Below are 22,498 nucleotides of genomic sequence, written 5' to 3'. Positions count from 1 at the left end.
CACAATCCTTACTGGAACAAAGTACTCACTGCGTATTCAGTCATTTTTAAGGCCAAAAAAATTGGTTTAGTTTATAGTCATAGAGTGTTTAACAAGAAGGGTGGATCAACCAACTTGTGAAATTAAATTTAAGAATCTCTAAATATAATTTACGTTTTAATTAATTTGGTATTTTTGAACACCAAATCTACGGTTATCCGACCCTCAGGTTGATGTTAATTATAATTAAAATGATAATGACTTGTACGCATAGAGTACTTACAATAATTATTGTATAATGCTAGAACGTAAGAATTAAGAACTATAAAAGGAATATAAAACAGTTTAAAATAAATATTCCACAATAATGAAAGATAAAAAAAAAATATTTTACTTTAAATCACTAATACCTAATAACTAATTAAAATAATTTAAATTTTATCAGTTATTACAATAAACATTAAAAAAAAACACTTCAGTTACGAGCTACTAAAAGTCGATTAGTTTACCTGATAAATAATCAAGCGCCTTTATAGACTCGGTTAACGAAAGAGCATGTCCATATTATTATTACTAATTTGCATTTCAATGTCCACTAACACTTGAAACACACGAAAAACGTCTGAAAAACGAATGACCGTCGACCCTCTTTGTAGGTACTTACTACAAAGAGGGTGTTACATTCGTCCCATCAGCGTTACGTAGGCTCTAATAAAAAAATAAAAAAAACCTGATAGAAACTACATTTCTTGTTACAAATTCAAGTAAATACTTTCGTTAATTGTGTAATTTTTTATAAAATAAAATCCAGATCGACCTCATCTATTGGTGTAAGTAATGTCTTGAAAGACCAATACAGTACAATTATCAAGGCAAGAACTTGAAGTTGTGTTATATTTACAATTTTTTATTACTAATATTTATTTTTGATGTATTTTAGAAGCAATTTTGAATTATTTTGCTATAATTAATTAGTTTATATTATATTTAATTTTAAGATATTCCTCCCAAGTAGGGTTGGCGACAGGCAGGCGGCAGGCCGTATAAACTTAAGTCAAAACTTTAAGGTTTATAAAACCCTGTGTGCCGACCCTACATGAGTGGGAATAGAGCAGGGAGGTGATGATGGCACACTTTATTTGTTTTATTTTTACAATACGTATGATGGCAAGAATATCCCAGCCTCATCTCAGCTGCAGTAGTATTTTACAAGCGACAAAATACCACAGTGAAGTTAACTGAAGTGAGTTCCTCTGAAATTCATCTTTAGTACTAACGCCAATTTTATAAATATATTTCTCCTCTTCTCTCTTTTCCGTATCTTTGTTGTTTCTAACATCACGTACAAAATACATCTAAATAAGTTTATTGGTAAATTCTTCCTTCCTTCAAATATTATGACTTCAGACCATTCATTTTGAAACCACAATTTATTTCCATAATATGCCAGGTGTCTTTTCTTGTGGTGTCTTTTAAAAAGTGTTTTTGAAAAACTATTACATGAACACCACGTGTAGGTCACCTCCGAGAACATCTTCACAGTTTGTTGTTGAAAAGTAGCCTTTCTTTGGCATATTACTGGATCTTGACTAAGAAGCTGAAGAAGTACATACATGAAGCCCAATCCTAAACTTCTGGTTGCTCTGGAAAACCTTTACCTTGACAGACCAATAGATCTTCCGCAACGATGACACTTTAATCAATGTTTATTTTATTACATTGACTAAAAGATATATTAGGTATACATATGAAATTGGCGTTTTGTATGGGAGGAATAAAAAGTCGAATATTTTTTAATATAATATATTTAATTAATCAAAGTATGAACCATTATTTTCTATGCACTTTTGCCATCTCATAGGTAGTTCATTGATCCCTTTACTAAAAAAACCAGTCGGACGGGAATCAATAAAATCTTTGAAGGCGATTTGGACTGCCCCATCGGAGTTGAATTTTTTCCCTTGCAAGAAATTATCCAAATTTCAAAAAAAATTCGAAAAAAATGGTGGAGTACGGAGGATGTCTTAGACTTTCCAATTGAAGCTCTTCTAATTTAGTAGCCGTCTGTTGCGCAGTGTGTGGTCTAGCGTTGTCGTGAAGCAGCAGTGGCGTGGAGCGATTGACCAGCCTAGGTTGTTTAGCCGCTAGCTTTTCCATCATGGTTTGCAATTGCTGACAATAGACATCAGCCGTAATAGTCTGGCCAGATTTGAGAAAACTGTAATGAACAATACCGGCACTAGTCCACCAAACGCTTACAAGTAACTTTTTTGGGGTTAATTTTCGCTTGGGGCAGGATTTGGCTGGCTGGCCAGGATCCAACCATTGCGCTGAGCGCTTCCGATTATCGTACAGAACCATTTTTCATCACAGGTAATGATTCGGTTTAAAATACCTTCATTATTGTGCCGGTTTAGTAATGTAACGCAACAGTCGACGCGCGTTTGCCGGTTTGCTTCAGTCAATTCCTGAGGTACCCACCTTTCAATCTTTTTAATCTTCCCAATTTGCTTCAAGTGAATTAAAACAGTTTTACCACTAACATCGCAGCCTGCAGCTAACTCGGACGTGGTTTGCGATGGATCCGCTTCCACAATAGCCTTCAACTCTTCATTATCAATCGAAATTTCCAGAACGAAAACGTTGGAATCAAAAACGAACTGTGTTTTCTTTTGCAACACGACCGCCATACACATCATTCACCCTTCGAGTCGTTTCCGCAGCACTAGTGCACGGGAACTCGTAATCGTAAATAATGCGATATTTTAAGTTTTCCATTTTGTAAAATGAGTGACGCAAACAGAAAAAAAAAACAGAAGAAAAAAACAAATGAATGACGGTCATCGAACCACAAATACATGAGTCTATAGCTGTACAAATTTGAATTTGGAATTCCTTACCAAAGAGGAGAAATTCGTGATTAAAGTGGCCAGTACGAAAAACGCCAATTTCATATGTAAGGACCTAATAATAAAAATGCATAAGCTATCAAAATAGAATCGTAGGACCTTAAATGTTATAGTTAAACACATCTCAAATATAAAATGTCACTTATTTACCTCGTCTGTCATGGACTTCAAAATAACAATAATTATACAATATAGACATGGTACAAGAAAGAAGAGAACTTTTTTACTTTCGAGGGTATTCAAGGCATTATTTTGTTACTTTTTAGTGCATTTTTTTCTGTATAACAACGTAACTTATAACTTTATCACAAAGTAGGTAGTAGTCCTAGGACAAATATGCAGATATAACACCACCCACTTGCAAACTGGTGTTTGATAATACCTTCATAGCATTCCATAATACTATTAAATTATATAAAAATACAAATTAGGTATATTCCGTATATATATTGTTAGGACTGTTGAGGGTAGTCTCACAAAAGGTTTTATAAGGAAGTAATAAGGAAAAGGGCTGCTTGAAGCAGTCTCTTTCCATCTGTCATTGCGGAACGTCTGACATTTTGTTTATTCACGTTCGGTTTTAGTTTATACTACAGCGAGGATTATTATGAAGTAGAGTTAAATTCATTATTTCGCTGTTAGTTTAATTCTTTTAAAATAATTTGCATCAAATATCTTATAATATTGTACTCTGCCTATATTTTTTTTTCAGTGCGTTACATGATTTTGCATATTTTAGCCTAATTCATATGTTAAATAGAAAAAATTAAAATACAACATTGGCATTGTTCTCAAGGTCTTGAATTTCATTGACCTCTTAAGCTATTACAACTATTATTAGCCGACTTCAAAAAGAAGGAGGTTATCAATTCGACTGTATTTTTTTTATGTGTGTTACCGCGAAACTCCGCCCCTGGAGGTCCGATTTTGATAAAAAATATTTTAATCGAAAGGAAGTGCTTGCAGATGGGGTCCCATTTTTTTTTAAATAACTAGAAGACTAGTAGATTTATAATAATAATAATAATAATCAATTTATTTGCCAGAATATGGTACAAATGGTGTTACATGATTGGATGAACAAACATATTCTGCCACGTATGGCATGCAAATATTATATTGAATGCAAATTTAACCTTATTATATAAAATCATATTAGTAGGATTATTTTAGTCATTAATTATTTATTTATTATTAGGTCAACATTTTGTAAATTGTCAGCTAGGAAGTGTTCAACACTATAATAGCATTTATCCAACAGCAAATTAAATAATTGATTTTTAAACCGTGTAAAAGGCAATTGTACAATATTTGAAGGTAAATTATTAAATATCATGATACACATACAATAAACATTTTCCTTAAATAATTTTAGCTTTATCTGAGGTAAACGCAGTCTATTTTTATGTCTACATCGGCTATATGTACTATCGCTAAATGTTTCAAAAAATTGAGGGTGTTTTTTCACAAAGATACATATTAGGTCCTTACATATGAAATTGGCGTTTTTCGTACTGGCCACTTTAATCACGAATTTCTCCTCTTTGGTAAGGAATTCCAAATTCAAATTTGTACAGCTATAGACTCATGTATTTGTGGTTCGATGACCGTCATTCATTTGTTTTTTTTCTTCTGTTTTTTTCTGTTTGCGTCACTCATTTTACAAAATGGAAAACTTAAAATATCGCATTATTTACGAGTACGAGTTCCGCCGTGGCACTAGTGCTGCGGAAACGACTCGAAGGGTGAATGATGTGTATGGCGGTCGTGTTGCAAAAGAAAACACAGTTCGTTTTTGGTTCCAACGTTTTCGTTCTGGAAATTTCGATCTGCAGAACAAGCCCCGTGGACGGCCTGAGACTCAAGTTGATAATGAAGAGTTGAAGGCTATTGTGGAAGCGGATCCATCGCAAACCACGTCCGAGTTAGCTGCAGGCTGCGATGTTAGTGATAAAACTGTTTTAATTCACTTGAAGCAAATTGGGAAGATTAAAAAGCTTGAAAGGTGGGTACCTCACGAATTGACTGAAGCAAACCGGCAAACGCGCGTCGACTGTTGCGTTACATTACTAAACCGGCACAATAATGAAGGTATTTTAAACCGAATCATTACCTGTGATGAAAAATGGGTTCTTTACGATAATCGGAAGCGCTCAGCGCAATGGTTGGATCCTGGTCAGCCAGCCAAATCCTGCCCCAAGCGAAAATTAACCCCAAAAAAGTTACTTGTAAGCGTTTGGTGGACTAGTGCCGGTATTGTTCATTACAGTTTTCTCAAATCTGGCCAGACTATTACGGCTGATGTCTATTGTCAGCAATTGCAAACCATGATGGAAAAGCTAGCGGCTAAACAACCTAGGCTGGCCAATCGCTCCACGCCACTGCTGCTTCACGACAACGCTAGACCACACACTGCGCAACAGACGGCTACTAAATTAGAAGAGCTTCAATTGGAAAGTCTAAGACATCCTCCGTACTTCCCGGACCTTGCTCCAACAGATTACCATTTTTTTCGAAATTTGGATAACTTTTTGCAAGGGAAAAAAATCAACTCCGATGGGGCAGTCCAAATCGCCTTCAAAGATTTTATTGATTCCCGTCCGACTGGTTTTTTTAGTAAAGGGATCAATGAACTACCTATGAGATGGCAAAAGTGCATAGAAAATAATGGTTCATACTTTGATTAATTAAATATATTATATTAAAAAATATTCGACTTTTTGTTCCTCCCATACAAAACGCCAATTTCATATGTAAGGACCTAATATTTCTAAGATGTATAGTCAGGGCAATGGTAAGATTTTATGTCTTTTAAAAAGTGGTTTGCAACTATCTAAGAAGTGAGTACCACATATTGCTCTGATACATTTTTTCTGAGCTTTGAAAACTTTATCTGCCTCTACTGAATTACCCCATATTATTATTCCGTATCTCAGAATTGATGATATGTAAGCGTGGTAGGCTATCAGTGCAGTGTTTATGTTAACTATTTGCTTTATCCTCTTTAGTACATAGACAAATCGATCTGTTTTATTGACAATTTTCTCTATATGTGGTTTCCAACTGCAATGTTTGTCCACGGTTATACCCAAAAATACACAATCGCTAACACTTGAAAGTTGATTATTTTTGTAGTGAATGTTTAATTCGGTTGTGTGTGATTGCAGTGTTTGAAATTGTATAATATTAGTTTTATTCATATTTATTTTAAGATTATTTTGTTCTAACCAGTTAATAGCCTTATCTAAAGTACTAGTAATTTCTTTTTCTAAGTGTGCTTGGTTTTCACATTTTATTATTAATGTAGTGTCATCAGCAAAAAGTATACAATCTTTGTTAACTGCATCAGGGAGGTCATTGATGTATATGAGGAAAAGAAGCGGAGCTAATATACTTCCCTGAGGTGTGCCACAATTGTTTTGTCTAAAATTGGATCTGAAATTTTTTTGTTCGCATTGGTTAGTTTTTGTTATTTCTACACATTGTTGTCTATTCTCTAAATAGCTTTTTATCCATTCATTAGCTTTCCCGCGTATACCGTAAGAGGAAAGCTTTAGTAGAAGAGTTTTATGGCATACAAAATCGAAAGTTTTTTTCATATCTAGGAATATACTACAGACTTTAGTTCTATGATTAAGACTCTCAGTTATCTGTTTAATCAATGAAAAACATGCTAAAGTAGTGGAGCTATTTTTCCTAAATCCAAATTGTTCCTGTTTAAGTAAGCTACATGACGTCATGAAGTGTTCCACCTTATAATACATAACCTTTTCAAAGATCTTCGACAATATAGGTATTAATGTTATCGGGCGATAGTTGCCCATTTCAGTTCTTTTTCCTTTTTTATACAGAGGCTTGACAATTGACTTTTTTAACCGTTCTGGGAAAGTACCTTCCGTTAAAGATAAATTTATTATATGGGCTAGGGGGTTAGCGAGACTAGTTGCGCATTTTTTAAGTACTTTAGTGCTTATGTCATCATAGCCTGTAGAGTTGGTATTTTTTAGGGTTAGGATAATTTTACAAATATCTATGTTATTTACCGGGTTTAGGAATATAGTTTTTGGATTTTCCGGGATAATTGAGTTTACTACTTTATTACTATGTACATTTTGATTATTATTGGTTAAGGAGATATAGTAGTTATTAAATAGTTCGCATATTTTATTAGGATCATCATGTAGTCTATTGTCAATTTCAATAGAGTCTATTTCGGAATTGGATGTTATGTTATTTGTGTTCTCTTTGATTAAATGCCATGCTGCTCTACACACGTTTTTAGATTTTCTTATATATTTTAGGCTGGCTATTTGTTGCGCTTTGTATATACATTTTTTTAGAATTTTAGTATAATTATGATATATAATTTTATTGCGTTTTTTATTATGCCTACATAAATGATATTTAAGATATAATGTCCTTTTCTTAATACAGCTGCGTTTGATGCCTTTTGTTAATCCTCTGTTTTTTACATTTTTTCCAGTGACTTTAACTTTAATGATAGGGAAACATAGATTGTAGAAAAGAGTTATGGTTTCATGTAGTGAGTCAAAAGCTTCATTTACTGTTTGGTAGTTGTATACCTCAGAAAAGGATAGGTTTGAAATGTAATAATTAAATTTTGCTATATTTTCTTCACTTAAATCTCTAACATTTTTAAACCAAAAACTTGAACTTTCTCGAATATTTCCGCCGATTTCTAAGTTTACTCTTACTGATTGTGCGGATTCGTGGTCTGAGAGAGCTAAGTAATGAAGTGCACTTTTTGTGTGTTGTATGTTACTTACTATGAGGTCTAGGCATGCGTTTTTCCGTGTTGGTATTTCAATGTGGTTCTTAAAGTTATTATTAGTTAATATGGAATTTAAAGTATCAGTATTTTTGTCTTTTTTTAATATATTAGGTCCTTACATATGAAATTGGCGTTTTTCGTACTGGCCACTTTAATCACGAATTTCTCCTCTTTGGTAAGGAATTCCAAATTCAAATTTGTACAGCTATAGACTCATGTATTTGTGGTTCGATGACCGTCATTCATTTGTTTTTTTTCTTCTGTTTTTTTCTGTTTGCATCACTCATTTTACAAAATGGAAAACTTAAAATATCGCATTATTGACGAGTACGAGTTCCGCCGTGGCACTAGTGCTGCGGAAATGACTCGAAGGGTGAATGATGTGTATGGCGGTCGTGTTGCAAAAGAAAACACAGTTCGTTTTTGGTTCCAACGTTTTCGTTCTGGAAATTTCGATCTGCAGAATAAGCCCCGTGGACGGCCTGAGACTCAAGTTGATAATGAAGAGTTGAAGGCTATTGTGGAAGCGGATCCATCGCAAACCACGTCCGAGTTAGCTGCAGGCTGCGATGTTAGTGATAAAACTGTTTTAATTCACTTGAAGCAAATTGGGAAGATTAAAAAGCTTGAAAGGTGGGTACCTCACGAATTGACTGAAGCAAACCGGCAAACGCGCGTCGACTGTTGCGTTACATTACTAAACCGGCACAATAATGAAGGTATTTTAAACCGAATCATTACCTGTGATGAAAAATGGGTTCTTTACGATAATCGGAAGCGCTCAGCGCAATGGTTGGATCCTGGCCAGCCAGCCAAATCCTGCCCCAAGCGAAAATTAACCCCAAAAAAGTTACTTGTAAGCGTTTGGTGGACTAGTGCCGGTATTGTTCATTACAGTTTTCTCAAATCTGGCCAGACTATTACGGCTGATGTCTATTGTCAGCAATTGCAAACCATGATGGAAAAGCTAGCGGCTAAACAACCTAGGCTGGTCACTCGCTCCACGCCACTGCTGCTTCACGACAACGCTAGACCACACACTGCGCAACAGACGGCTACTAAATTAGAAGAGCTTCAATTGGAAAGTCTAAGACATCCTCCGTACTCCCCGGACCTTGCTCCAACAGATTACCATTTTTTTCGAAATTTGGATAACTTCTTGCAAGGGAAAAAATTCAACTCCGATGGGGCAGTCCAAATCGCCTTCAAAGAGTTTATTGATTCCCGTCCGACTGGTTTTTTTAGTAAAGGGATCAATGAACTACCTATGAGATGGCAAAAGTGCATAGAAAATAATGGTTCATACTTTGATTAATTAAATACATTATATAAAAAAATATTCGACTTTTTGTTCCTCCCATACAAAACGCCAATTTCATATGTAAGGACCTAATATTTATGTTCCAGTCACCGCACATTATAATTTTCTTGTTTTTATATTTACATAGAGTAGTAGCGAGTAGTTCAAGAGAATTAAGGAATACTGTTGCATCAACTAATGGCGTTCTGTATATACATACGACAATAAGGTTTAGTTTTAATAATTCAATAGCACAAAATTCAAATTGGAGTGGGATTGGAGGAATTACATTACCTATTTCTTTGTATTGTAGATTATTTCTGATTAGGATGCATGAACCACCGCGCCTTTGGTTATTCCGAGAGAAAGATGATACTAACTTATAATTATGTATTTTAAGGTTTGATTCTGTACCCCGCTTAAGAAATGTTTCCGTGAAACATATTATATCGATTATACCTAACTCCTTTTGTAAGTCTGTTAGAGCTATTTCAATAAGTTCTTGTTTATTTAATACTCCGGCAATATTCTGATGAATTAAAGTTATACTTTCTTGTTTAGTTGGTTTTACGAAATAATCGAGTATTCTTAGATTCGGATACTTTTGTTTCCTTTTTAAAATAATTTGTAATTTTAGTTTGTGTAAGGTTAGTTAATGTTTTTGCTGTTGTATTTTGTCTTTGCGTGTTATGATGTTTACGATTGATATATTTATGTTTGTACTTACTGAGGAATTCATTGTAATATTGTTGATAATCAATTTCAATACTCAGTTTTTGAGCTAGATATAAAACGTACTTCTCCCTGTGGGTCAATGTAGGATAGCGATTGATGTAGTATTTATATGAATTGTATATTTTTAGGTATTTACAATTATGATACTTTTGAGTTAATAGTTCTAGGTTATTATTTAACATATTTTTGTTTAGATAAGGATTATATTGAATATTTGTTACAAATACAGTATAAGAACGTAGTTTAAGTATATAATGCATTACATATTTCAGTCATAAATGTATAAGGTTGTTTATCATTTGATCCTAGTATTAACACTATAATATCGTTAGGAGTCAGCTGTTCAAGGAAGTCATCATTGCAGCTGCTTAGAATTTGTGTGCTGGTTGCGTTGGGTTTAATAATAGACGTAATGTTATACTTATCGTTCCATTTGTTTTGTCTTCTCTGTATCATATTTTTACATAGGCCACGGGCTTGTTGATCTCCTAAGATTATAATTTTCTGCTTATTATGTGCCGATCTGCTTGGGTCTTTATAGTCTGATTGTTGGGCTCCTAGTGTATATGTCTGTGTTTCTTTTTCCGTGGTGCAGATGATGGTTTCGCCAGATAATGTGTTATTACAATTATTATTATCCTTTTCAACTATAATGTTATCCGAAGGACGTTTTCGGCTTGTGGGGATTTTGTGGATTTCTTCTTGTGTTTTTTCTTCTGTGTAGAGTTCTTAGGGTTAGGTGAACCGTAAACATCTTTAAATTGGGTTATTATCAATTGTTGTTCCATAGTCTGCTGTTTAAGTTCATTATTTTCTGTACTCAAAATTTGTATCTCATTATGTGCACTTTGTAGATCGTTGCTTAATTTTTCTATTTGTTCTCTGAGTAATTCTGTATCATTTTGATCGGTACCTTCCAGATCCTGTGAGCCTATGGAGTATTGGCTTGATGTTGTTGAGCCGTATGACAAGTTGAGTGAGTCCGTCGATGGTAAAGATTTTATGATGCGGTTTCTTCGAAAGGTTATATTATCTAAGCTCGTACTTTAATTTTTCATTTTATATTACTTTTTATGTAGCTGAAGTGATTTTAGCAATATTAAATTAGTTGGAGTATTCTCTCGATCACATATCCATCTGCCTTTGATTTAAAGTTATCATTGAGTTATATTCAAAAGTTTGCTTCAATATTTTGGCAGGCGCTGAAAATATTTTTTTCGGTGTAGGTAGTAGCAAGAGACAAAAATGTTTTTAAGTGTTTTGTATACAATTTACTCTCCGCAAAATTGAGAAACAATCACATTATTATTTAAAACTTGTCCTAGTTCTATTTCTTTTGTATTTAATCAACGATTATCAGTTTATAGACTGTTCATTAGTAGCCACTAGTATTTAAAGTTTTGTGTATTATTTTCACTTTTCACTAATTTGTTTCACTAAATAACGATATCACTAAGAGATCTCAGTCTTATTTATATTTTAAAATTACATTTTCACTAAATTTCCTCCTTTTACACTTATTAAAAATACTTATATAGAGGAGCTAATGTTTACGTGTTGAATGACAGCTGACGTTACGTTAATACCACGGTGTAAGAGAACTAAAATGAAGAACAGTGCCATTTTTTGCCGGGTGTGTTACTTCTTGATTCTTCTGATGTAGAAACTCGAAATGATGTCTACGTTTGTTTGAACAGTAACCGCTCTGGGAGTTGAATTCAGCGAAAACAGCGTTCTCAACAGTCAATATGAGCACGCGGTGGAGCAGATGTTCAACGTGATGGTGGAGAGGTTCCAGAAGTTCTGGCTCCACAACGACTTCTTGTACAACTGGTCAAACCTGAAGAAGAAACAGGAGAGATGTCTGAAGATACTGCACAATATGTCAAATACGGTAAACTTGATGTACTGACTTTTACGACCGAATCCAATAAACAATACGAAGTTATTTTATATGGAAGGTTAACTAAAATGAAACGAAAGACAAGGTTGTTATAATAATGATGCTGGTACCTGAATAAATTCTCTACGTTTTATTTGGTTTCAGGTTCTAAAAACACTTAAAGCTGCTTACGTAAACAATGATAAGAATGGAATAGAAGCATCGACAGGTTTGTACGAGCAACGATTTATAATACTTTTTTACGTACAACATAATAAAGGGTAGACAGTGACCATGGATCTCCTTTTGGCGCGGTCCTGACACTCCTATCTTGCTTCTTTCTTATTTAGGCATCTACGCATTCATGCACGTCGGTTTGGGGTGCTCTTAATACCCTTCTTGAGTATTTCATCAATTAGAACGGTATAAGTCCATCTAGCATGGACCCGACCTATGCCGAAAATTATTTTTGCCTCATAAAGTTCCTTTGTTAATCTCCTTTCAAGTAGTAATGAGACCCAGGCAAAATTCTAAGTTTCTAGGTCTCGTATCTATGCTGTGAAAAATGTTTGTAGTTACGAACTTAAACCACCCCTTTTTAGACCTTTGAAGTGTAAATTTAAGAAAAATCTGAAAGACGTATTTAATTATTAGTGCTGAAAAGTGCGTATGCCAATTTGCAAGTAATTCTGCAGAAGGAATAACGTTGCTCCATACAAATCTTAGATCCCCACTTTGGATCTTCAGAGGATGATTTTGGTATAATCTTTTCTGTTTAGTCGCCTATGTAGTGACAGAAAGCTCTATATTACATTTCAAGTCTCTAGTAGTTTTGACTGTGCGTTGAAAAATATTCAGTCAGTTTCCTCGTATAAATGTATATAGTTTTTAATGACCGCTCGTAGTGAAAATCGGCAGATATTATATTTTGGTGATCCTTGAATGATTTCCTCCATGAAGAAAAAAATAGCGCGCTCGACCATTTTATGGAATTCTCTAAAAGTCACGAAGTATTAAACTGTATAAATAAAAAGGCCTGACTTTGCACCTTTAGATTTCCACCTGTTTCGGTCTCTTAAGAATCCTTAAGGCACTGTCTCTGACTGACTGCCAAAACTCTGTCTTGGTTTTTTGATCAGAATTCCCTAAATTTCTATAGCAATGGAATCAGGTCTCTACCTACATGATTGCAAAAAGTTATCGAACAAAATGGCATCTATATACTTAAGTTAAATGTAAATGAACTATATTAAAAATGTTTTAATACTGCAAAGATACTTTTTCCATAACCTAATATGTAAGGAAGTTCTCCCCCTCATGTTAAGCTGCCGGGCTAGAATAATTCCCAAAATCCAAGATTCGCTTCCCCTTTCAAAAATTATGTGTTAATTCTAGGTACAAAATTCAAGGCGTTTTTGGACCTTCTACTAGAATTATCTACAGAGAAAGGAGCGTTCAACGATTTGGAGATAAGAGAACAAGTAGACACCATGATAGTAGCAGGTCACGAAACGTCAGCTAATGTTCTTATGTTCACCTTAGTTATGATTGGATCGTATCCGAAGGTGCAGAAGCGAATATTTGAAGAGTAAGTTTATACTTATATCAAAGATCTTTCTTGTGTTCATTCTCCCATAGCCTAATAGTTAAAGGTGCCGAGAACGTGGGTTCGAATCCTGTACTGTTGTAAATTTTTCTGTCACGAAAAAGCGTTATGGCCGCGTGCTGGTAGTTTTTTTTAAAGCCGTTTTTAACTCGTAGCTCCGTTCCTGATTCACCGATTTCGATAATTATTTTTATTCGATAGGTGGTACTTGTTGTATGGTCCCATTTTTATTTTATTAAATACTGAAAAGGAGTTTTGCGTTATTCTTAGTAATACGTACCAAAAAGTCGGTAAATAAAAGGATAATTTTTCTTTCTTGGCTAATGTAGGCTAAACAATAGTATATTTATATAAAATGATAAAAGAAAGAATTGTAGCTATATGCTTTGTTATGTAACATCTGTTGCACGAACGGAACGGCTTGCCCGATGCAATACCACGACCACAAAGACAGGCGTGAAGTGGAAGCAAATCCGCTTTTCATCTGATTGTCCGGCGCAATACGTTTTCCTGCTTGTCTATCTTTTAAATTTATTACTTAAAAGTGTTGATGACACTTTTTCCTTCAAATACCTATTTCGTGATTCTATAAATGATGATCTTTAAATCTATTCTGTAAAGGTCTGGAGGCAAGAGTTTGAATTAAGAAATATATTGACCTCAAAATACAGAATGTAAAGACTAAAATACAAAAGTCAAAGTTACGTCAAAAGTAGTGGAAAATCTAACCTAAAATGCGATTTTATTTATTCAATAACTAAAAATCTACGAGTTCCCGCAACTTTTAACTTTGGCTAGTAAGTCCTTAGATGTTCGCCATAAAAATTGCAGCCGCCGACTTGACGGTGCGTAATCTAAAGTTTCTAACCTAACCTAACCTTTCACGCGGTAAATGCGAAATCAACTAGCTTTTGCCTGCGACTTTGTCAGGGCGGATTTATAAAAATAACTTAATAAGTAGACTATGTGCTCTCCTACATAGTGTTCTACATGTAACAAACAACCAGATCAATCAATTCAAGAAGCCGTTCTGGAGATAGCTTGTAACGTCCATGCAAACTCTTCCATTTAGAATATTATTATGAAGTATGATTTTAGGCTACACGACTTTTTCGGGAACGATGACAGAGATGTGACAAAGCAAGATTTATCTCAATTAATATATTTAGAGGCCGTGTTGAAGGAAACAATGCGGGTGTACCCCCTCGTGCCTGTGACTGCGAGGTGGCTTGACAGAAATGTCAAACTAAGTGAGTAATATTTCATATCACCGTACAATTGCAAACATTGCTAGTTCATGATCTTCCTAATTTTCGAACTATAGAAATCATTTACAATTTGACACAAACATGATGTTAGTCACTTATTTTTCAATCACTGAAGCGCCAAAAGTCTCATGGTTAGAGGTAAAAAAACATATTTTTCTGTGATACACTTAGATTTAAGCTCACTCACTGACTCGCTACTTTTACTCATTAATTTAATTCTTCCAGAGAATTACACATTAACCGCTGGTCGCACGTGCGTTATGTTAGTGTACGGGGTCCATAGACACGCCATGTGGGGACCTGACGCCGAGGAGTTCAAGCCCGAACGCTGGCTGGACCCGGCGACTCTGCCACACAGTCCCAACGCCTTTGCCGCATTTAATATTGGCAGGAGGATCTGTATTGGTAAGTGATTAAATTTAACTTTTTTAAACTTCTTTAAACCAATTTATGTTATAATAATGTCACTTTCCAGGTAAATCGTATGCGTATTCATCAATGAAAACAACATTGGCTCACCTATTACGTCACTACCGAGTACAAGCCGACCACAAAAAGATGATACTAAAATGTGACGTACTGCTCAAACCCGAATGCGGCCACTTCATATCCATAGAGAAGAGAGAAAATGTGAATTTCTGAATTCGTGACACATGTATTTAATCTTTATTTGCTAATAAAAAAAACAAAAAAATAGACTGACTGCGCTGCCAACAAACAAACCAAACGCGTAATAAACGATATCCTCGTCGACAATTTACATAATATGTTGCGAATATTTGGTTTTGATTTGTTTGGTAATTTTGAAGCGATATTAGTTCTTTGGACATTTAATTTGTAGTTATAGTTATGTTTTTTTTAATTTGCAATAATATGCGAATAACGAATGCAAAGTACACTAAGGTCCAAATGTAAAGAGTTCTTCAGTCTCATCGTAGGTTAATTGTTGCAGGTAACATTTTACTGTTCTTTTACATTTAAGACAGGGAAGGGGATATATATTACAAGCTTTATTGATGGTGTTATAAAGGTGACAACTGATACTGGGGTAACTACGGCTTGCTAAAGCAGTTTTGATAGTTATAGGAGGGCAAACCAGATGCTTACGTCGTTTGTTCTTAAATGACGCTGGTTCATAAGAAAGTGTTGAGTGTACACGTAAGGTGATATGTAACGCACATAGCTGTCGAACAGTGAGTACTGAAATGTCTTTGTATAGCTGGGTAGTCGGATACCGATACGGTTTGTGGAGCATGACTTTCAGAACAGCTCTTTGTGCCCTCTGAAGGCGAAGTAAATATGTTTTATATGTTCCACCCCATGCAGATATACAATACGTAAGGAGTGACTGAGCTAAAGCAAAATAAACAGTTTTTAGCAAGGGGCCTGCAATTACATTTCTTAATTTTTTCATAGGGAACATAATTTTGCGAACACGCGACACAGTCACATCGATATGTTTCTGCCAACTCAATGTGCTATCGATGTAAACACCTAGATATTTAACACAGGAGCTTCTATGTAAGGAAGGACAGTGGCAAGAGGTGCCTGTGGAGTGGCAGTTATGTGCTTTTACATCCGGCATGATAGGCTGTGTAGCAGAGTTAGCTGAGAAAGCGATGTAGTGGGTCTTACTTATATTCAGCGTAAGCAAGTTTAATGATAGCCAATCCATGACTATGCCAATTGCATTTTCAGCTGCTCGATGTGCAGATTCCCATGTTACGCCGTCTATAATAAGCACAGTATCATCTGCATAGACTAGAATATTACAATCTGGAATTGACAGTTGGCACAATCTATTTATGTATAATAAAAATAAGGTAGGACCAAGTACGCTACCCTGAGGTACGCCGTAGGTTAGATTCAGATCGTCACTAACATAGTTTTCAACCCTGACACGTTGACTGCGATTTGTGAGATAGTCATGGAAAAGTTTTAGCGCTATGTCTCTGACACCATAATACAAACATATCACAAAATATACATAACACAGAATAAAATCACAATTACATTAGAATAAGGAATATATTATATTGGAATATATTTATAATGGGCGTTGCAATGCTGACCAAATAGGGTTCTCCCTCAGCTTTGTATGCTGGGTGCTCCTCTCTGGTGCACTCAGAGCTGATCTTCCGCGAAAACCCTCACGATTATCCGCACGCCAGGTCCTTGTCATATAGGATATCGTGGCAGTAGGAAAATATTTAACTAACATTACCATCTTGTTGGCATCATATTTTGACCAGTAAGGGAGCTGCAGCTACACGGTTTACTTTTGTCATTTGAATAATTTCTTAATTCCATAAAAATATTACGCATGATGGTTTCACATGTAGGTTAATATACTTATATGATTGTAAGGAATTACTACGAGAATGTCGTAAGTTATAAATCAATTACTGGGAGTTGATGACTTTCGGAAGAAATTAGAAAATACTGGTAACCCCTTATTTGTAGACGGTCAACGTCACTGTCAAAAACTGAAATAAGATCCTTGTGGGAATATATAGACTATACAGATTATAATATACATTTGAAACCGACAAGGTTATAATTTTCTATGCTTATGTACTATTACAAAATACATACAATATTGTTATTGTATCTTTGTTTAATCAACAAGTATTTCAATACTGTTACAAAGTTGATACGACAGTGAAAACTCTTGAAATGGTAGATGTTGATGATGGGATCACTCTCAAACCAAAAAGACACTTAAGGAATGATTCGGAAAATATTTATTTATTTTTTTTTTTTTTTTAATTTATTTGGAACAACTAACGACTACATAATAGATATACGTCTATAATATAAATATAAGACATACAATGTAATTATGTACCCAACATCGTTGTTCACAACTACAGTAACTAAAAATAAAGGAAAGAAACAATAATAATAATAGACTACAATTAAGTTGAGACATAATGTTTAAATACAATCAAACAGTTTAAAACAATTAAAATTAATGAAGTTTATGAAGGCTATGATCAGTTCACAGACCACAAGGGGGCACGCTCACCTGCGTGCGTCTTACATCGTTTTAGTGCGAACAGAACACTTTTAAGAGTGCCACGAATATGACATGATCGAGCTGGCACATGTAATTGTATTTGTCTAGTAAGCTCCATGCAGTTGAATTTTTGATGCACGATATTTGCAATAACATAACATCCAAAAGATTACGTCTCCTGTCAAGCGTGGCCAGATCGTATTTTAGCAATAATGAACTGTATGAGGACTTCGAACGAAAACAACGATAATGCATAGGTACATGGGCTTTTATGATTTCATTTAATTTTAGATAAAAGACATTGCACGCTGAATTTACAGGGTAACTCTGCCAACTGCCAACCAATCATAACTGTTAATAGTTTCATTAATTATTGCGTTGTTTGCATCCAAATAATAATATTTTAATGTTGACTCTGATTGCATAGTTTTACGGTGGCGGTCCCGTGATATAAGTACGTGAAAGGGAGGATGAAGAATGTCAATGGGTACCAATGGATTTAGTACTGGTTCGCAACAACATGTATCATCACTAGAAATAAATAAGTCCAGAATACGTCCCATGTTGTTTTTGATATAATTATATTGTCTAGTATGCGTATCACGAACAAAAATACTCAAAGTGTTAGTTACTACATTGTGGCAGTCACATGGCAGCGAGTATGTTTGAGATGAGGGATCGCTCCATTCAATATAAGGTAGATTAAAGTCCCCGGCGATATATATTTTGTCTATATTCTGTATATTATTAAAATAATACTGTAGTAAGTTTAAAAATATTTTATAAGTAGCTAAATCTTGATTTGGTGGAATATAAACTCCACAAATCACATGGAATATTGTCCCCACTTTAATATTTAATAACATGTAATCAATAAAAGGCGACAGTGAATTGTGTGATTCATTATCATCTAAGGTAAGTGCAAGCGAGCAGCGCTCAACGTGCAGGCCGCGGCGCACGGCCACCAACACGCCGCCACCGTCGCGCCTGCCCGTCGCAGCGTAGTTGCGGTCGCAACGAAATACTATGTAGCGTGAATCAAAAACTTCGCTATCGCTTATGGCGGCTGATAGCCAGGTCTCAGAAAGTATCAAAACGTCATATGAATGCGCTAACACATTCATGTAAATAGTGTTAAGCTTCGTTCGTAGTCCTCGACAGTTTTGATAGTATATGGATATTTTATCAGCCATTCTAATATTTATTAGTATAAACAATATAACCGTAAATGTAATTTATCAACACCAACACCTCTGTGTATAAACACTTATTAAAGTCGTAACAATCACAGAATACTAACGTTATAAAAAGACATGTAAATCTATTACTTATTTTAGGTAAATATAATGTACATTCCGTTGGAATTAAACATTCAATATTTTTAATAAAAGTAAAGCATAAGTCAATACAAAAAAATTACGAATATTAAGTGGGTAAATCGATAATCCATGCTTCTAACACGAGACATAATCCGCACAGACATAGTATAGTTAACTATAGAGGGAACATTTCCAAGACCTTTACAATGTTTACGCATTAATGTAACAAATTTGTCTATTATTTTTTTTGGAACTAAGTAAAAAATCTACATACTTCAAAAAATACTAAACAAATACAATTACCTTTAACAATTGGCTTTAATTTTAGATAAGTTGCCTTTTGATCGAACAGCAAACACAGGTGATGTTTCTTTTTCTCTGACAAGTATCGTTCCATGCTTGACCCATACAAATCTGTAGCCACATTTTCTAGCTGCTTCTCGCGTTTCTCGAAATAGACTTTTGTTTTTTAAAGTCAGATGTTCATTGGCGTATATATTATGTTTAGGGCCTGATATGCCAAGCTTCACTGAATCGATGTCCTTCTTTAAACGAATCGCTGATAACATATTATCTCGTAACATGCGGTTGCCAAATTTCACAATTACATTCTTTGGTCGAGTGTTATCCGTTGTAGCATGCGGCACACGATGAATTGAGACAATGTCTTGTTTACTCACGGGTTATTCCTACTCAAACATATTGGATAAAATTCAGTTGGTACAGGATCATTATAAAATATGTATACAAAAGTTAAATAGTTATTTTAGATTACTAAACATCTTACTTCTTTGAGAGTATTATCGGAATTAATTTATTATAACATACTTCAGTCTTAAGAAAATAATACTGACATTCCTTATTTAAAATAATTTAAACATACTACATAAAAAGTCAAGTAGGTCAGAATTATCAAAGGAGTATGTATAGGTATATTCTGAGATTACCAATATAGTCTCACTTCTGGTAAATGTCGAAAATTGGATTAAATACTCGTTCATAGTTACGCTGGGGTGCAGTCACGAAATTTCAAACATATGGTGTTACTAGCTGTCGCCTGAGCGTCTGTCCGTCCGCGCGGATTTAAAAGAAAAACGTAGTATGCTTTGTGTGCTTGTGGCTATGTGCTTTTCCAGACTATGTTATACTCGTACATCTTTGCCAAATTTCATCAAGATCTGTTGAGCTGTCTCGGAGTTACCTTCAAACAAACATCTATCCATCCGTCCATGAACAAATACTCAACAAAAACGTAGAACTGAAAATGAGATAATATTTTTACTGATGTATAATTGAAATTGTTGGTCACTGTAAACGATATGTTGTTTTAACCAAGATCATATTAAGCAGTTTGTTTTGTATATTTTTAAAGCTTTACATTATAAATTGTTTAATTATCAATGTATTATTTCTAAACAATGTCTTAGTAACATATTTGCGTTTATTAAAATAGTCTTTACTTAATGTTATTTTGAAAGTAATATGAAGTCATTTCCTGAATATAAAACAGCCATCATATAATAAATATTCAGAAGTTACAAACATTTACATGTACGTATAAATAATTGTGTTTTTGGAATTATATTAAACTATCTATTACCCCTGACTTCGTCTGCGTAGATAATAAAAGCCCCCTATTTAAATCATTTCAAGATAAATTAAAAAAAAAAAACCTGTGGTTAATTTTTTATTGTGAGCATTTATGTCCACGATATTTTTCAACTTCTGAGAATAACATCTATACATTAAATTTTTACCCCTTTTTTGTACCTTTAACGGATGAAATTCGTCAAAATCCATTTAAATGTTCAGCTAAGTAGTAGGTATAAATGTTTTCAGATATCTTGGCGGCTCTTAATTCCGCGCAAATTGCTGGGTAGTTCACAATTTTAGCTGTAGTAAGGCGCAGCGGGATTCGGGGGGATGGCACTGCGCAGCGCGCCGCTGACCTTGCGCCGCCAAGATATTTGAAAAGAGTAATATCGGAAGGTCCTACGCTAAATTTCAAGGCTTCGTATTTACACTATAGGAAACATTTCTAGATACAAACTTTAACTCTTTTTATACCTTTACAGGGCAAATTATAGAATATACAGTCGTCTCTCGTTAATTCTAACCTGCGATCATTTGAACTACTCTATAGTTCAAAGTTATCACGAGTTCCCTACAAAATCTCTTCATATTTCGAACTAAATCAATACATTTTTATGCACTTGGTAATTCGAACGAAAAATCATTGCTATATAACAAAAATTCACTCAAAAGTACCATAAAAAACAATCTCAAACAAAATACACTAAAAAGAAACAAAATAATGTCATGAAAACTTCTTTCTTTCTTTCTTCTCTCTTTCAAAAACCCTCTAAACTCTAAAGAAAGTTCTCTTCTTTCTTGTAACATGTCTATATTGTATAATTATTGTTATTTCGCAGTCGGTGTCGGCCGAAGTAAATAGGTGACATTTTATATTTGAGATGTATTAGACATACTTACGTTTATGTCCCTACTTAGGCCGAAACCGACTCCAAAATAACAATAATTATGCAATATAGACATGTTACAAGAAAGAAGAGAACTTTCTTTAGAGTTTAGAGGGTTTTTGAAAGAGAGAAGAAAGAAAGAAAGAAGTTTTCATGACATTATTTTGTTTCTTTTTAGTGTATTTTGTTTGAGATTGTTTTTTATGGTACTTTTGAATGCATTTTGTTTGAAATTGTTTTTTTATGTTACTTTTGAGTGAATTTTGTTTGAAATTGTTTTTTTACGTTACTTTTGAGTGCATTTTGTTTGAAATTGTTTTTTTTAAGTTACTTTTAAGCGCATTTTGTTTGAGATAGTTTTTTTTGTTTTGAAGTCGGCTATTTTTTTTTCTTAAAATGTTTGTTTTATTTCTCAATTTTTAGTGAATTTGAAGTTTAATTACAAATTTCCTTAATACGTATAAGGACATAAATAAGACAAATAAAGAAAAGGACTTTCCTATTTAATATGTGTGTACTTCAATTCAAAAACTAATTTAGAATACACCAGATAACCACTTATCCTTTAAACAATGAAATAATTATCAAAATCGGTATACAAATTGAAAATTAACGAACTAATACATCGTAGCGTGCCTTTAATTTTGTCCAGCCGCGCGCCGCAGTAGCATTTTTCGAATGCGCGTAGTTTTTAATAATTTAATATCTTCCAAACTATTGATCAGAATTACATAGTTTAAAGGCTAATGTAATCTGCATTTAATACTCTAGCCATCAAACATATTTATTTGGATAAGGATTCATATCGAATATAATATAATAGCGCCGTAAGCTTACGACGCTGTTTTTCGTGTGCAATTTAATCGAAGTTTGTTCATAATAACATGGTTTTTGTGAGACATCCATAGATGATTGATATATGCCACCTGAGACTTTTATTTAGCAAATTTAAGGATCTATAATTACTCGATACATCATTTTAATGTAGGTCATATAGTTTGACCTACGTAAGCCCAGAAAGCAAATTTGTGCTATTCATTGTAACGCGATGTAGCATTTTTCGTTTCCGCGTAATTTTATTCTTACGATATCTCCTAAACTATTAGACACAATGATATAGTTTCAATTGCAAATATAATCTACATTAAATTCTCTTGATAATGAACATATTTATTTACATAAGGGTTAATACTGAACTTGAATAATAGC

General features: G+C 34.2%; 1 protein-coding gene across 1 annotated transcript; it reads left to right on the top strand.

Moving 5' to 3' along the window:
- The first annotated feature begins 10,648 nt into the window (after positions 1-10,648).
- LOC106707520 (cytochrome P450 4V2) lies at positions 10,649-17,015 on the top strand. Its single transcript, XM_045683911.1, has 7 exons — positions 10,649-10,706; positions 11,413-11,609; positions 11,763-11,826; positions 12,993-13,185; positions 14,302-14,453; positions 14,697-14,876; positions 14,947-17,015. The coding sequence occupies exons 1-7, from the start codon at positions 10,649-10,651 to the stop codon at positions 15,111-15,113; spliced, it is 1,011 nt and encodes a 336-aa protein (XP_045539867.1). The 3' UTR covers positions 15,114-17,015.
- The last annotated feature ends 5,483 nt before the right edge of the window (positions 17,016-22,498 follow it).

The sequence above is a fragment of the Papilio machaon genome, chromosome 24, assembly GCF_912999745.1.
Source record: "Papilio machaon chromosome 24, ilPapMach1.1, whole genome shotgun sequence".
Lineage (NCBI taxonomy): Eukaryota > Metazoa > Arthropoda > Insecta > Lepidoptera > Papilionidae > Papilio > Papilio machaon.
The sequence above is the reverse complement of the archived record's forward strand: the minus strand, read 5'-3'. Positions and strand labels throughout refer to the sequence as shown.

Excerpts from the sequence above, each read along its gene's own strand:
- LOC106707520 (XM_045683911.1), top strand. The coding sequence starts at position 10,649 with ATGGAGTATTGGCTTGATGTTGTTGAGCCGTATGACAAGTTGAGTGAG. Across the intron at positions 10,707-11,412 it reads GTTGAGTGAGTCCGTCGATG|TAACCGCTCTGGGAGTTGAA; the intron begins GTAAAGATTTTA and ends TTGTTTGAACAG. Across the intron at positions 14,454-14,696 it reads TGACAGAAATGTCAAACTAA|AGAATTACACATTAACCGCT; the intron begins GTGAGTAATATT and ends TAATTCTTCCAG.